Source organism: Chelonia mydas, chromosome 5, assembly GCF_015237465.2.
Source record: "Chelonia mydas isolate rCheMyd1 chromosome 5, rCheMyd1.pri.v2, whole genome shotgun sequence".
Lineage (NCBI taxonomy): Eukaryota > Metazoa > Chordata > Testudines > Cheloniidae > Chelonia > Chelonia mydas.
The window spans coordinates 101,909,474-101,927,495 of NC_051245.2; the positions used below are offsets into that span (position 1 = coordinate 101,909,474).

Here is an 18,022-nt window from a genome sequence, read left to right on the forward strand (position 1 = left end):
GGATGTATGCAGTGGAAAATACAGTAGGAAGATATATATACACAGAGAACATGAAAAAATGGGTGTTGCTATACCAGCTGTAACGAGACCAATCAATTAAGGTGGGCTATGAGCAGCAGGAGAAAAAAACTTTTGTAGTGATAATCAGGATGGCCTATTTCAAGCAGTTGACAAGAAGATGTGAGTAACAGTGGGGCGGGGGAATTAGCAATGGGAAATAGTTTGTACTTTGTTTAATGACCCATCCACTCCCAGTCTTTATTCAAGCCTAATTTATTGGTGTCCAGTTTGCAAATTAATTCCAATTCTGCAGTTTCTCATTGGAGTCTGTTTTTGAAGTTTTTTTGTTGGAGAATTGCGACTTTTAGGTCTGAAATTGAGTGACCAGGGAGGTTGAAGTGTTCTCCAACTGGTTTTTGAATGTTATAATTCTTGATATCTGATTTGTGTCCATTTATTCTTTTCCGTAGATATTGTCCAGTTTGGCCAATGAACATGGCAGAGGGACATTGCTGGCACATGATGGCATATATCACATTGATAGATGTGCAGGTGAAGAGCCTCTTATGGTGTGGCTGATGTGATTAGGTCGTATGATGGTATCCCTTGAATAGACATGTGGACAGAGTTGGCAACAGGCTTTGTTGCAAGGATAGAAAGGATCCTGGGTTAGTGTTTTTGTTGTGTGGTGTGTAGTTGCTGGTGAGTATTTGCTTCAGGTTGGGGGGCTGTCTGTAAACGAGGACTGGCCTGTCTCCCAAGATCTGTGAGAGTGAGGATAGGTTGTAGATCCTTAATGATGTGCTGGAGAGGTTTTAGTTGGGGGTTGAAGGTGACGGCTAGTGGCATTCTGTTACTTTCTTTGTTTGGCCTGTCCTGGAGTAGGTGACTTCTGGGTATTCTTCTGGCTCTGTCAATGTGTTTCTTCACTTCAGCAGGTGGGTATTGTAGTTTTAAGAACGCTTGCTAGAGATCTCGTAGGTGTTTGTCTCTGTCTGAGGGATTGGAGCAAATGCGGTAGTATCTTAGAGCTTGGCTATAGACAATGGATCGTGTGATGTGGTCCGGATGAAAGCTGGAGGCATGCAGGTAAGTATAGCAGTCAGTAGGCTTCCGGTATATGGTGGTGTTTATGCGGCCATCGCTTATTAGCACTGTAGTGTCCAGGAAGTGGATCTCTTGTGTGGACTGGTCCAGGCTGAGGTTGATGGTGGGATGGAAATTGCTGAAATCATGGTGGAATTCCTCAAGGGCTTCTTTTCCATGGGTCCAGATGATGAAGATGTCATGAGTGTAGCGTAAGTAGAGTAGAGGCATTAAGGGCCTAGAGCTGAGGAATCATTGTTCTGAGTCAGCCATAAAAATGTTGGCATATTGTGCAGCCATACGGGTACCCATAGTAGTGCCACTGTCCCCAAATGTGAAATAGTTGTGGGTGAGGACCATTAAATTAGGCTTGAATAAAGATGGGGAGTGGATCGGTCATTACACAAAGTAAAAAGTATTTCCCCATGCTAATTTTTCCCCCCTACTGTTACTCACTCCTCGGTTTTTTTGCTGATACAGACTAACATGGCTACCACTCTGAAACCTGTCATTAGCAAAATGTATTATCTACCTTTGTTACTATCTAAGCTTTAAAATGCTTGGATAATATAGATTGCCTGTTGGGACAAACTCAGTCTCTGCAATGCTGTACCAAACCATGTACATCATATGCCTTTGTTTCTTTATCTGTAGCGCTTCCTATTATTTTTACATTTGAAATCCTATTTCCCCAACAAAATAGAGGTAGAAAATGAGTTTTGCAATAGTTGAAGTTGCCCTTGGGCTTTCAGTGACCTCAAATTTGTATTTGACAAGTGAACTGAGAATAAGCGCAAGTGTACTCTGAGTGAGAAACATTATTTTGAAAAGAAATTTACACGGCAATGATGACTGATCTACAAGCCTTTCAGTATCTGGCTGATGCTGTAGTATTTTGTTTAGAAGCCTATGCACTTTAAAATTTTCACCTGAAGGCAAATAATAGTGAGCTTGAAAGCCAAAGATTATAGTTTTGAAAGGTACATCAATTCTGAAAATTGAGAGGTTTCACTGTAGTAAGCCAAATGAAGAGTGGAATCAAGGGGAAAATGCATTTGAGCTTTTAAAAGAATGGGCAAGTGTTCTCTTACCTATCCCTCGGTTTTAATAAGAAAATCTAAAAATAGAATTAAATACATTTGCAGATATTGCTTGTCTTCTTTGTTCTTGTTTTGCAATAAAATTCATTTGTTAAACTGAAATGGAACTGTGGAAGTACTGCACCTGTATTTCTGAAAGACTAAAGAAACATTTGACAGTGATGTATTCCACTGTTGTCATGTAAAGAACTATTAATTACCTCACAGCATTTCCAAAAATATTGCTAGAGAGGCAATCAAGGAAAGTCATTATACTATACTTTAGCTTACACACTGACTGGTTCACGTGCTCACATTTTTGAAGAAAGAGAGAGGAAAATAGGCAAAGAGACAGAGACTTGAGCTTGTTTAATCACATGTCCAAATCGTTTTAACATTGTTATTGAAATAGCTTTAAATAGCACAGACACTTTTTCTAATTAAAACAATGTTAAAATACAGATGATACAATAATTGATCAACCTACTACAATTTATAATGCCAATTAAAATGCACAGACTCATTAAAATCATGTGCAAAACACAATTTAGTGTACATTCTTATGTTACTACCATTGTAAGATTTTTAATAAGTGTGATATAAAAATGTGCATTACCAGCTGTATAGTACTTACTGTCGGAATGATTTGATACAATGAATAGATCTGATTGCAAACTGTCAAATTTGTGCATTGCTGTAATACTGAACCATAAAAACCCTTTGAATGAAATGGAAAACGTTAGTTGGGCATGACTACATATAACACTTTTTGAAGACTAGAGGTATCTGTAAGAGTGAAAGCAGAATGCTTAAAATGTTAACTAGTTACTGTGCATTTCCCTTTAATACAAAGAGAATAACCTCTTTGCAAAGGGAAATTGATTTTCAGTTTTAAAAGTTTTTTTTAAACTATTTTAGGTTTTGAATCATTAAAAAATATTCATGGCGAGAACTGTTGTCTGTTCAAAGCAGGCCTTTGCAACTATGCGGTGGAGAAATTTAATTCATAAGTTGAGGTTGTTCCCACAACTTTCCCTTGGCTATATTGCTGTGATGGGGAGCTCCACTCACCGATAATCTGGTGTCTCTTGCTTGTCCCTCTAGGGATTATCTCATCAGGTCAATGCCTCTTTCCATGGCTGCACGCTCTCACTCTGTTGCTCTCTCTGGTCTACAGCCCCTCTCTAACTCCAGGAACCTCAGCATCCTCTTAATGACTTAGCTCTCTGGCCAGACACTCAGTGTTCCCCCCTTCCAGGGTATAGTCCTTCAAAGTCTCTGTCACTCCCAGGCAGTCTTCCAGTTCACTGCCCCGCCAGTGCCACTTCCCCAGTGGCAGGTAGGGGAACCCGGGTCAGCCCTCTACTTTGGGTGCCTGCCCAGGGACCCTACAACACACAGCCAAAGTCTGTTCAATCCCCAGCCTAGCTGCTTACTTCTTGGGCTGCTTCCTACCCCAGCACTCCCTACTCTCTGGGGTTTGCTGGCTTCTCTACTCCCACCTGCCAGGGAGCAAACATGGGCTACTGCTCTCTGTAGCCCCCAGTACACCTCCCTTCTCCCAGGAATGACTGCAGACTACCTGCCTGTAAGTCCCCTTCCTGCTCTCAGCTCCCTTAATTTATGGAAGCCCTGCCTGTTCCTGCACAGGTGAACTTCCTCCAATGAGGGCTTTCCTCTCAGCCTTCAGCCTAATAGGTTAATTGGCCCACCTGGTCTACATTAAACCTTTCAGAGTGAGTGTGGGATGGACCACCCATCACAGTTGCACATATACTTGTAACTACCAATCAAATGAGTTTTTTATATTTTTACGGGGAAAGCAGGAATATAAAATATTGTGACAGGTTTCAGAGTAGCAGCCATGATAGTCTGTATCCATAAAAAGAACAGGAGTACTTGTGGCACTTTAGAGACTAACACATTTATTTGAGCATAAGCTTTTGTGGGCTACAGCCCACTTCATCAGATGCATAGAATGGAACATATAGTAAGAAGATATATATACATACAGAGAACATGAAAAGGTGGAAGTTGCCATACCAACTCTAAGAGGCTAATTAATTAAGATGAGCTATTATCAACAGGAGAAAAAAAACTTTTGTAGTGATAATCAAGATGGCCCGTTTCAGACAGTTGACAAGAAGGTGTGAGGATACTTAACGTGGGGAAATAGATTCAATTTGTGTAATGACCCAACCACTCCCACTCTCTATTCAAGCCCAAGTTAATGGTATCTAGTTTGCAAATTAATTCCAGTTCGGCAGTTGTATGTTAAAGCTTGGCTGTAGGCAGTGGTTCGTGTGGTGTGTCCTGGATGGAAGCTGAAGACATGTAGGTAAGTAAAGTGGTCAGTAGGTTTCTGGTATAGGGTGGTGTTTATGTGACCATCGCTTATTAGCACAGTAGTGTCCAGGAAATGGACCGCTTGTGTGGATTGGTCCTGGCTGAGGTTGATGGTGGGATGGAAATTATTGAAATCATGGTGGAATTCCTCAAGGGCTTCTTTTCCATGGGTCCAGATGATGAAGATGTCATCAATGTAGCGCAAGTAGAGTAGGTGCGTTAGGGGACGAGAGCTAAGAAAGCGTTGTTCTAAGTCATCTATAAAAAGGTTGGCATACTGTGGGACCATGCTGGTACCCATAGCAGTGCCGCTGACTTGAAGATTGACCGAGCCAGAAGAGTACTCAGAAGTCACCTACTACAGGACAGGCTCAACAAAGAAAATAACAGAACGCCACTAGCCGTCACCTTCAGCCCCCAACTAAAACGTCTCCAGCACATCATCAAAGATCTACAACCTATTCTGAAAGATGATCCCTCACTCTCACAGATCTTGGGAGACAGACCAGTCCTCACTTACAGACAGCCCCCCAACCTGAAGCAAATACTCACCAGCAACCACACACCACACAATGAAAACACTAACCCAGAAACCTATCCTTGCAACAAAGCCCGATGCCAACTCTGTCCACATATCTATTCAAGGGACACCATCATAGGACCTAATCACATCAGCCACACCATAAGAGGCTCTTCACCTGCACATCTACCAATGTGATATATGCCATCATGTACCAGCAGTGCCCCTCTGCCTTGTACATTGGCCAAACCGGACAGTCTCTATGCAAAAGAATAAATGGACACAAATCTGACATCAAGAATCATTACTTTCAAAAACCTGTAGGAGAACACTTCAGCCTCTCTGGTCACTCAGTAACAGACTTAAAGGTGTGAATAGAGACTGGGAGTGGCTGGGTCATTACACAAATTGAATCTATTTCCCCACGTTAAGTGTCCTCACACCTTCTTGTCAACTGTCTGAAACGGGCCATCTTGATTATCACTACGAAAGTTTTTTTTCTCCTGTTGATAATAGCTCATCTTAATTAATGAGCCTCTTAGAGTTGGTATGGCAACTTCCACCTTTTCATGTTCTCTGTATGTATATATATCTTCTTACTATATGTTCCATTCTATGCATCTGATGAAGTGGGCTATAGCCCACGAAAGCTTATGCTCAAATAAATTTGTTAGTCTCTAAGGTGCCATAAAATATTGTTTATATGCCAGGTGGCCAAATTAGGATTGTTCGAGCATTCTTAACATTTGGAACTTCCTGCCTTTTGCGTGACTGATAACTCAACTTTTTCATTGCATTATCACTCCTTCTTTATTTTATTTTTTTTAAAATAAATTTCTCCTGTTTATTTTTAAGGAAAAAAAGAAAAATTCTAAACTATTTCAGTTGCAGAACATACAGATTCCACTGACTTTGAACAAATTTCATTAAGCTACACTTGGTCTGGTGGTGGACTGTGGGACTTAACAGACTGAATGTATTGTTGCTGGGGAATTCTAGTCCTAGTAACTAGGATTCCGGAAGAGGGAAATCAAAGGAGGGGCTGCTTGCAGGTCCATCCTGAGCCCACCAGGCGGTATCCTGGAGGTGGTGGTTGTATGACAGAAATGTTTCCAAATCAGTATTTTTAAAGCTTTTCATTCCATTATAAGTTATGATATTTTCAATTTTTATACTGATTTGGGATGAAAACTGTTTTGGTTGAAATATCAGGATTTCCACGTTCCAGTATTATCCTCAAAGGGAAATGTCCAACCTGATTAAACTGCTGAATCCTCTTTAAATTGTAACAATACTTTAGTGGAGCTGTAGTGTAAGCAATTTCTTAATGCCCAGTAGTCTGAGTTGCTTTCTGTTGAACAGTGTGAATGACATATAAACTTGGTAATTTTAATATGTTAATGGCTTCAAAACTACTGAACTAATTTTCTTCAGACTTGGCTTATTTTTTAAGTTCCAGTCAGATCTACAGAAAAGCTTCTGCAAGTTTGAAGTTCTTAGCTTATGGGTACAGTTTTTGAAAGCACATTAGTAACTTAGGAGCAGAAGTCCCATTTTCAAAAGTGACATAGGCACTTGGGCTTGTAAGTGCCTAAGGGGCATATTTTTAGACTTTTGTAGGTGTCTAACTACATTGAAAATAATGGGAATTAGCTGCCTACCTACTTGTAAAAATCTGGCCCTAAAGCACTTTTGAAAATGGGACTTGGGCTCTTATAGTCTCTTAAGCACTTTTGAAAATTTAGGTAAGTAGGGCTATATCTGCACTGCCCTGCAGTTTGAACTACGGGAGCATGAGTAGCAGTTTGCACTAAAATGCTGCACTGTAACTCCCCCATGTGGAGGCTGCGGGCAAAGTCATTTTTGAGTTATGGAACAAAATTTCTGAAGGGAATATGAGGCAATAGGGTCTGGATGAATGGGAACAGAATTCAGACCCTGGCTCTAACCCTGGCTATGCTATTAATTTGCTGTGTTTCATTTAGGTAAGTCACTTTCTAACTACACCTCAATTTCCCTATAGGCGATAACACCTGTCTTGATTGGGTGTTGTAAAGGTTAGCTGGTTAATGGCTGTGTAGTATTTTGAACATGTATTGTGCTATGGATTATTGTAAGTGCTTAGATACTGCAGTGATGGGTTCTGTATAAATCTGTAAAATAGAGAGATGTGGGTTGTTCATGCCCTAGTAACTTAAAATGAGTAAACTACGTTTGTTTCAAACTTCCAAACAAAAAATCCTATATTGGTTTGAAATGAAACTTGGAAGGTTTCAGTCCAAAGGAATTTGACTGAGAAAATTATGAGCAATTTACGGAGGGTGGTTTAAAATGGATAAGTGTGTGTGTGTCTGTGTGTGTGCGCTCGCACACGTGCACAATGACATACATATAATAGGTAATTGGAACCAAAAGCCCCTGACCTCTGCTGTGAACAGAGATGTTCAACTCATGCCCTGGATGAGAAAGAAGGAGAGAGAGATTACACTAGGACTACATTTATAATGAGGTTATCTAATGATAACATAAACCATGAGAGCAAAGCTTGAATACGTCACCACAAATGCTAGATAAAAATGCCACTTCTTAATGCTGTATCGAGAGCAGGGGTTTATTTTATAGTAGGTGAGTACATATGAAAACTAGAGATGTTTAAAGTCAATTTTAAAAAAATTCATCCATCATCTTACATCACTTATTGTCCCATGGGTCAGTTCTTCTATCTGTACTGGAGCATATGTCAATTTAAGTTACAAGAATACACCCCATAAATGTATTATTTAATCTTCTAGAAATTTCCCTTTTTATTCTCGGTAAGTCGTAAATTCTTGTGAAGATATCTTCTTGGGATGTTGGATATATTTACATGAAATACATTTTAAAGACTCTCCACCAATGTCAGCAAGCACACTTAGGTATCTTTGTTTCATACCTTTATCCCTGTGAGTGAGTCATTCCCAGTGTTTGTGGACTTCTGCCTGCTTTGGGCAGAGAAAAATACCTAACTGGAAACTGAACACAAGGAGGATTTTTACATTTTAAACATTTAGGGTTGGGCTGTTAAACATTTGTAGCCAAATTTTTCTGTCTCCACTTTCTGTTAGATGGCACATTGGTGATTGGTGAAGGGTGGGCACAGTTTAGATTGCAAGCTTGAGAATCAGCCTTCAGGAACAGAAATCAGTCTTTCATTTCCTCCCATAAGAAGCTGTAGCATCTGACCACTGCTTGCAATGGCAGTTGCATGAGACTCCTGGAGCTGGAAGAGGGGGCCTGAGGTGAGCAGAAGAATGCAGAGACAAATGGAGTGGCTTCAAAGGTAGTGCTGATTTTAAAGAGAAAAGAATGGGAGAATCTCTATTGCAGGTCCTGGATTCCTGCCAGGAGGTACCTTATTTCCAAACTGACTGTAGATCTCAGCAGGTTCCCCTCATCTGCAGCTGCGAGGAAAAGGAAGTGGAGGCCTGCTGAGAACCTCTATTCTGAAGGGAAGAGACTGGCTCAAGAGAACACAGTTCTCCCTATGTTTGCAGTGTGGCTCTTTAAAAGCAGTTCACTCCCTCCCTCTGTTTAGGTCACTCTTGCATCCCACCCCATCTTAGAGAGATATGTGGTCTTATAGGTAGACCACATATCTCTATAAGGTACTGGATGTGTACCATAGATCAGTGTCAGTACCTTGAATTGTACCCAGAACTGAATAGTAGAATTCTCCACTTTGTAAACATGGCATAATTGCCTCCATATAGATAACAGCAGATCAGTGGGTAGCCACATTCTATATTTTTAGATGTAGGTTCTGTGTAGTTTTCAGGAGTGGCCTAGATTCTTTTCATTACCTACCAGCATCACCTCTGACTTGTGTGGACTGAGCTCTAAGCAGATTACCTTTTTCATGCCCCTTATCTGTACCACGCAGTTGGAAAGCCAAGAAATACACTCTCTGGATCTGACGAATACAAGGCAGATAGTTATATGTCAACATCATACAGGTGGCACTGCAGCCTTTATCATTTTATTGTCTGCCCCAGTGGCCTCACCTATATGTGGAGTGGCAAAGGTGACAGCATGTATGACAGAGAGCCCTCTTGGCAGATGGCGATTGCCCAACACTACCCTCTGCTACTTCTGAGAGGAAAGTGGAGTGTGATTTGTTTATTTTTTTGTTCACCCCACCAGGGTCCATGAGTGAGACGACAAAACCTCATGGTCAAACACAGAAAAGAGAAAATTATAAATGTCTTTTCATTAAATTAACATCTGTTGTGAGATATTGCAAATATTTAAGCAGTAAAGAACAAAAGGTATAAAGAAACTAGGGACCAAATGGAGCTACTATAAGGTGAGTGCATAACTGGTTGGAAAACTGTTCCCAGAGAGTAATCATCAGTGGTTCACAGTCAAGCTGGAAGGGCATATCAAGTGGGGTCTGGCAGGGATCTGTTCTGGGTCCGGTTCTGTTCAATATTGTCATCAATTATTTAGATAATGGCATAGAGAGTACACTTATAAAATTTGTGGACAATACCACGCTGGGGGGGGGGGGATTGCAAGTGCTTTGGAGGATAGGATGAAAATTCAAAATTATTTGGACGAACTGGAGAAATCATCTGCCTATGAAAGAGTACTACAGAAAAGGATCTGGGGGTCATAGTGGCTAACAAGCTAAATATGAGTCAACAGTGTAACACTGTTGCAAAAAAAAGCAAACATCATTCCCTGATGTATTAGCAGGAGTGTTGTAAGCAAGACATGCGAAGTAATTCTTCTACTCTACACCGCGCTGATTACACCTCAATTGGAGTGTTGTATCCAGTTCTGAGCACCACGTTTCAGGAAAAATGTGGACAAATTGGAGAAAGTCCAGAGAAGAGCAACAAAAATGATTAAAGTTCTAGAAAACATGACCTGTGAGGGAAAATTGGGTTTGTTTAGTATGGAAAAGAGAAGACTGAGAGGGACATGATGATAGTTTTCAAGTACATAAAAGGTTGTTACAAGGAGGAGGGAGAAGAATTGTTGTTCTTAACCTCTGAGGATAGGACAAGAAGCAGTGGGCTTAAATTGCAGCAAGGGAGGTTTAGATTGGACATTAGGAAAAACTTCCTAACTGTCAGAGTGGTTAAGCGCTGGAATAAATTGCCTAGGGAGGTTGTAGGATTTTTAAGAGCGGGTTAGACAAATGCCAGTCAGGGATGGTCTAGATAATACTTAGTCCTGTCGTGAGTGCAGGAGACTGGACTAGATGATCTCTCGAGGTCCCTTCCAGTCCTACAAATCTGCAGTACTCTATCAAGGAGAAGACTATGACCAGTGCCTTGAAAAGAAATTGCCAAATTATACAATCATCTGCTTTGGACCTCATACTCGTAGTAGGAGATCTGTTGTCCAGCTATATGGAGAGGAGGACAGGAGACACCTGTTATGGATTTAATCAGGCTGCAACTTTACTTTAGATGTCTGGGACTATCCGGCAGATAAAAGTGTATAGTGCAGCTAAACCCTGTTTATTTTGTAATTACCGGGGGGAGGGGGGAAGGCTTCTACCAGCTCCCCCTCCTTTTCCATTCATGTCCCTCCAGCAAATCCGTTGCTGGGACTTTACCATCCACACCCCCCCCTCATAGGAGGGGTAAGGTGGGCTATAAGAAAGGGGGTTGGCTCTCTGCCATTCCAACCATAGGAGTCCCAAACCCCACACCGTTCCATTCCTTTAACCAGAACCTCCTTTTTAGGTCCTTTACCAGGCCATTTATCTGGGCACTGGATGCCTTCCCTATGGAGTATCTGCACTGGACATCCGCCACAAGGAGGCACCAGCAGTTAGGTTGGCTGCCTTCCCCTCCCACTTTTCTTACTTCCTTCTCCCCCCCCGCTCCCCCCCCCCCCCCCCCCCGCTGCCTTGCCTGCTGTGTGGAGAAAGGGATTTCCTTTAAAGCCTTTAACGCTTACATTCCAAGAGGGTGAGACAATGCTGCAAAGCTGACCACTACCTTTTTTGCAGCAGTTTCTGACCTTGTTTCCCACCCTCGCCGCCATAAACCACTACTGTCTTCCTCCGCAAGACTGGACAACGGCCCCCCTGCTTTTAGTGCAGGGCGGTCATTCTCATTCAAGTGTAGTTAAACCAACAAGGTTAAAAAACACCACAGTTGACATTACAGTCTAAAGACCTGATCCTGTGAGCCCTTATTCTCCTACTGATGTCATTCCCTTAACAGAATTGAGGATTTAGTTACCTACATCATCCATTTGAATCATAGAATATCAGGGTTGGAAGGGACCTCAGGAGGTCATCCAGTCTAACCCCCTGCTCAAAGCAGGACCAATCCCCAGTTTTTGCCCCAGATCCCTAAATGGCGCCCTCAAGGATTGAACACAGAACCCTGGCTTTATCAGGCCAATGCTCAAACCACTGAGCTATCACTCCCCCTGATTGTGGGGAAAATAAAATAACTACCATTATTACATATATGAAGTGGCTGCTACTTGAAATTTGCTCAGTAAGTTTAATAATTCCATCCTAGTAATGTACTTTAGTTTTGTGCCTTTTTATTGTTAGGTATTTTACCCTAACAATAACATACAGTTACTTCAGGTATTAAATTTTTCAAACTGCTCTTCCGCTTAGACCACCGTCTGATATTATTCCTTTTTAATCTCCTTCAGAAATGTGTTTGGTAATTCTTTGTCCCAAAGTAGGTATTGTTTTTTCTGCATACCTCACACAAACTTCAACTGGATTTAATACTGCTCTTTCAACTCAACATTTATAAAACCGTGTTTAACTTTAGACAAATTTCTCTCTTTTATTTTTAGTACTTCTGAGCTAACATCAGAAAGCAAAAGCAGGTCAGGGCCTTTGAATTTCACATCTTTAATTTTACAGGCCGCAGCATGGATATCTGCTAAAGTGAAGTACTCCACATCTGCCGATGTGGACGGAGTACTCCACATCTGCAGATTTCTCCACTGCCTTTCACCTGGGGACCCTGAAACTTTTCTTCATATAAATGAGGTAATCTGTTGGACCCCATTCTAAAGCATTTGCAGTTAATTCTTCTATGTCAACAGAAGGCCAAACAGCTGTGCTCTTGCTGTCAAGAAACCCCTCAAGGGAGTTGGTGTCAAGCAAGTTGACTGCTTCCTGCCTCAGCCCATGGCTCTCCATGAATTTTCTCAAGTCTCTGCTATGCAAAAAATATCTAGAAAAGAAATTAAGAATCTGCCAAGGGTCCTGACCTAAAAGAGACAGCCAAATTTAAACTCTGATTTCCTTTCCTAAAACCCAAGACGGAGGCCTCCTCTGCTGAGAGCACACTAACAGCCATGTTGAGTGAAAGATAGGAGAGAGAGCTGACCACTCCTCACTAAGTGAGACTTAGGAGATTTGGGTTTCACAAGAAATATTGATAGCAGATATGGGAACCATTAAACCTGCTAACATTAGCACCGACACTAAGAATGGCCATTGCCAAAAGAAGGTAAAGACTCTTGAAACCAGACTTATGAACTGGAATAAGGTAAACTTGACATTGACATATATCTTCATATAATCAAGCAGATTTTGTGTTAAACTGAACATAACATAAGAACATCCATACTGGGTCAGACCAAAGGTCCATTTAGCCTAGTATCCTGTCTTCTGACAGTTGCCAATGCCAGGTGCCCCAGAGGGAATGAACAGAACTGGTAATCATCAAATGATCCATCCCGTCACCCATTCCCAGCTTCTGGCAAAGAGAGGCTAAGAACACCATCCCTGCCCATCCTGGCTAGTAGCCATTCATGGATCTATCCTCCATGAATTTATCTAGTTCTTTTTTGAACCCTGTTATATTCTTGGCCTTCACAACATCCTCTGGCAGGGAGTTCCACAGGTTGACTGTATGTTGTGTGAAAAAATACTTTTTTGTTTGTTTTAAACCTGCTACCTATTAATCTCATTTGGTGGCTCCCTAGTTCTTGTGTTATGAGAAGGAGTAAATAACACTTCCTTATTTACTTTCTCCACATGAGTCATGATTTTATAGACCTCTATCATATCCCCCCTTAGCCGTCTGTTTTCCAAGCTGAAAAGTCCCAGTCTTATTAATCTCTCCTCATATGGCAGCTGTTCCATACCCCAAATCATTTTTGTTGCCCTTTTCTGAACATTTTCCAAGTCCAATACATCTTTTGTGAGAATACTGCCCACAATATTCAAGATGTGGGCGTACCATGGATTTATATACTAGCAATATCATATTTTCTGTTTTATTATCAATCCCTTTCTTAATGATTCCCAACATTCTGTTTGCTTTTTTGACTGCTGCTGCACCTTGAGTGGATGTTTCCAGAGAACTATCCACAATGACTCCAAGATCTCTTTCTTGAGTGGTAACCGCTAATTTAGACCCCATCATTTTATATGTATAGTTGGGATTATGTTTTCCAATGGGTATTACTTTGCATTTATCAACATTGAATTTCATCTGCCATTTTCTTGCCCAGTCACCCAGTGTTGAGAGATACTTTTGTTACTGAAATCCAAAATGGAAGATCTAGAAAATCAGAGCTGCTATTCCAACTAATGTATTGTTGGGATCTCAGAGGATTTAGAAAGATCAGATATAGTATCCTTTACAAACTGCCTTTTGCAGTCAGCTTGTTAACAGCAAGCTCCCATCCCTGACCCTCAGATAAAATGAACTCATCAGCCCTTTAGGCCAAAACCTATGGGTAAGTCAGGCAAAAAACCATGAACAATCATACTAAAATTTCTAAGATTTGCAGATAAAAGAAGAATGCTGCAAGTATCTCAGAAAGTTTTAAAAAAGAGATGTTCCTAAAATGCATTTTTATATGTATGCCAGCATAGAAATGATGGTCAAATATCAATCCTCCCTGATCACAAATGCTATTCAGCTGACCTGGTCAACTGATTTTCTTCCATGATGATAAACATTAATTCTTTAAAGACACAGAGGAACTAGAAGCACCACTTCTGGTCCTGGAGCCTTTCCAGATCTCATTGAAGTAATGAGTCCTGACTTACATTGAAGGTCTCATCAAGTTATGAAGACTTTTTGTTTTATGCCATTATGGATGGTTATTTCTGCATCCTGGTTACAGATCTTTTCTGAGAGTCATCTCTTCCCATTACGAAGTACTGTTTTTGTTTAGGGTTTGCCTTTTGCAACTTTTGTGGTGAACAATAGTCATAAATTAATTTTGTCCTAACTAGTTCCCTCTTTGGATGTCATAATTTATTATTTTTTGTAAATCAATGAGTGAATGTGTTCTGTATTGTAGATAAAGAATATGTTTTCCTTTGAGGAAGTAAAAAATAGCCTACTGCAATATTTCCTATGTCCACTCAGAGATCTCTGATCTCTTTGGCTACAAAAGAGACAACTCTTACTCCTGCCTGTTTTGTTTGTGGATTCCTTCTTGTCTGGTATGGTCCTCAATTGTGATATTGTGGCAATAGTTATTTTGTGGCCTTAATTCTTTTAGATCTGGATTTCTTACTGTTTACCTGCAAACCAAAAAAGTAGAAGGTAATGGGCTTGAGAATGCTGTAAAGGAATTATACTACCAACATTGACACTCCTGATGTAGGTTCAAGAACTTTCTGGGATGCCGCAAAAGAAGTTCTCCATGGAATATTAATTATAATTATTGAGGGATATAAGAAAGTTCCTGTGAGCTCAATAGCTGACCTTATTCATCCTAAGAAATATAGAGTCAAAACAGAAAAAACTCACTAAGAAGTATCTTTCTGAACCTGCCTTTGTGAAGATAATTAAAATCAGAGCTGTAATCAGTACACAATAAACCAGCCGCATTGAACATGTTCATAGGATCATAAATATTTGTATTTTTGATAAATCCAACAAATCTGACAAAGTGTTGGCTTGGAAACTGTGCAAACAAAAATTAAACTTTAAACACAGTAGGTTAAAGATCCAAATTTGATATGAGCTGCCTACTTTCTATAATCTCTACATTACTATGAAGGGGAAAGCAGACACCTCACCATTTCTAGCATTATGCTTCCCAAGTTCTACCATGCAAAGGTAGAAAGCCTCAGTGCTGCCACTTTTCCTAAAGAGAGAGAGAGAGTACGATCTGAGACTTGGCTAATGAGGATCCCTCAGGACCTTATGGCTTTGCAGTGGCATTTTATTAATCAATGGCAGATCACTTAACTCCGAGCCTCAGTAGAGTTTTAAGGATACTCTCCTCTCAGGGCTTCTCCCAGACCGTTGGTACCAGGTGACAATTACTCTGTGCTCAAAGTAAGGCTACTCACTAGAGTCTTATGCTAATTACAATCCTATTGCACTCCTCAAAGCAGAGGTCAAGATTGTCTAAATTGCTCGGACTAATGTCCTAATTATTTAAATTTTATCAGATGGAATTTGTCAATGACAGTCTTGACAATGTTGTGCTGACTGGTAAATATTCCCCAGTAGGTACAATTGAAGGCTGATCACACCTTAATTGTATTTCTGAATCCAGAAAAGACTTTGACTGGGTCGAGCGGTCACTTCTGTTCAACCTTATGAGGCCTCTGGGCTCAGGGGTAAGTGTAAAATACCTTGATCTTCTGATAACTATTGACCCTTCCCAACTATAGACTGTAAAGGATATTTTGTCCGAAGTATCAATAAGTTTGTCTGTCTGGATGGACAATTCTGTCATTTGGTTGGGCTTTATTAATATCGCCAACATGATAGCTTTTCGTTATACACTTTTTTATGTACCATACCTCCATGTTATATCCTTTATTATTTTTTTATTTTTCTGCAGAATGATTAGTAAATTTTGTAAGGCAGAATAAGAAACCTAAGATAGGATGGAATACTACTTGTAGCTTCAGAAAAGTGGGGATACTTGCCCTACCTTCTTAATTTTGGGTTACTATGCTTAGGAGAATAACCCTCTTGAATGCTTGACTGCTTCATGTTTCATATACACTCAATATTAATGGAAAATGGCCTAAAAAGAGCACCTAATATAACCTACAAGTTGCCATGATTGAGCATCTGTTAGACACTGGAATTATCAGGATTATACCCTCTGTCTTGTTCAGCATGGAAGCTTGGGTGAAAGACCAAAATGAAAGCAGAGTTTCCCAATGTTTTTTCCCATTCACACCCCTTAAAAGGTATTATGTCAGAAGGTCTTATCTTGAAAAATCTCATTGCTGATCTTTCTGAATGTAGCAAAATGAAATTTTCTTGGTCACCATAAAGGGAAAATCTTTCAGAACATGGAAGAAAGTGTGAAAATAACCTGTAAAGCTGGTCCTCTTTTTCAATATTTGAAAACTGAGATGAAAAACAAAATTGCACCTTTTCATGCAAAGGTAGAAGCCAGTATTCTTGTACATGGTACAACCAGGAGTTTTATATCATAAAAGTATAGCTGCTCAGTCACTTTATATCACATGAGAAATCAATTGTATTTGACCGCATTGGAGACAGACTTCAGAATTAAATGGACATAGACAGATAAAATTGCTATTAAAAGATTTATGAAGGCATACTCTGTTTCTAATTCTATTAGAGAATCCCAGATCTGTATAAGATTTACATCTCCTCAGCTCTTCTTCGTACAATTAACCCAGTCGTGTCTCATCTTTGTTGGAAGGGGCTGGTGTCAGTTTAGATCATTGGCTCACTTGTGATGGCTCTGCCTGAAGGTTTAGTCATTTTAGTCAGCAATTCAATAATGTACCTTGGAGATAACTGGCATACAACTATCCCTTACCCTAAAGATTTCCGCTAGGAGTACCCTCTCTGCTCCTTTAACAAGTATCTGTGCACATTATTTCATGACGGTAGTTAGAAATCAGATTGCCTGTAAGTAGAATCTTGCAACTCTCACCTCCATATTGGATATGTCTGGTTGTATTAGAAACATTATGGTAATGGAGAAATTTGGACTTGGTTTCACAGTAAGAAGGCTCAGCTGTCCCTAAGCACCACAATCTCCATACATTTTTGGCATTAACTTAAAACTTAATCAGTTCAGTTCACTCCATAGCCCTCACACATACACTCACATTTTACAGACTTTTATCCTCTGTAATCCAACTCAGTTACAGTGTTTTGAATTTATTTTAAAAATTTTGTGCGATTATATATCATTAATATTAACTCTTTGTGTAGACTGAACTTTTATTAAAATCACATTACTCTTATCATTAAAATAATAGTGCTGAACCGTATGCCTTACACTAATGTAGCAATTATCACTTGAGGTATAAATATATGTACATATTTCTTTTCTAACCATTAAAAAAAACCCCGTAAACTAACAAGAATGGGCTTATCCACTCCTTTGTGTATGAAGAGATCAAGCATGTGAATGATTTTCAGTGACTTCCTGATGCCTCTTCACCGTAGTGCAGATTTTTTCAGTCTTTGAAACTCTGGCTTCCTGCTCCTTCAGCTCAATTTCAGTATCTTCCATCTTTCATTGTCTGCCCAGATTATTGGTTTGAGGTGTCATTCTCTCCATTTTATCTTCCTCAAGTCCTTTTGCTATTGATATATCAGACGATTTTAAACATATTTATCCAAAATGTATTTGAGGGGAAGGGAAAATCACAAATCCAAAGGTCATGAGCCCTAGGATACATTATGGAGGAGGAGTAGAAAGAGGAAGGATGATTGGATAGAGCAAAGGACTGAGAGTTAGGAGAGTGTTTCTAGACCCATTACAGATTTTTTTGTCGAACTGTGGGAAAATCCATAAAGATGCTATATGAAGGCATATAGTATACATTTTAATATACACAGCACTAGGACAGTACTTATTTCACCAGTATGTCATGTGTTTTGTGTCTGAGCTCTACAGCAATATTACAGATTTTATGTGAGAAACCAGATGGTAATGCTGTTTTGCCTATTCTAGTGTTATGCATTTTTTTCTCTTTCATCAACCAGTGGCCATGCACATCATGTATTAAAAAAACAGACATTTATTTGATCATCCG

General features: G+C 40.0%; 1 protein-coding gene across 22 annotated transcripts in view; it reads left to right on the forward strand.

Annotated features, from left to right (window-relative positions):
* KDM4C (lysine demethylase 4C) overlaps positions 1 to 18,022 on the forward strand; it is a 446,017-nt gene that overhangs the window by 338,818 nt on the left and 89,177 nt on the right. The window contains exon 21 of one of the 22 annotated variants that reach the window (XM_043547720.1): positions 15,489 to 15,506. The exons of the other annotated variants lie outside the window; for them this stretch is intronic. Within the exon in view, the coding sequence (XP_043403655.1) occupies positions 15,489 to 15,491 (3 nt within the window). The 3' untranslated portion in view covers positions 15,492 to 15,506. Of the gene's footprint in view, positions 1 to 15,488; positions 15,507 to 18,022 lie in introns of those variants that run through there. 22 annotated transcript variants of the gene reach the window in all.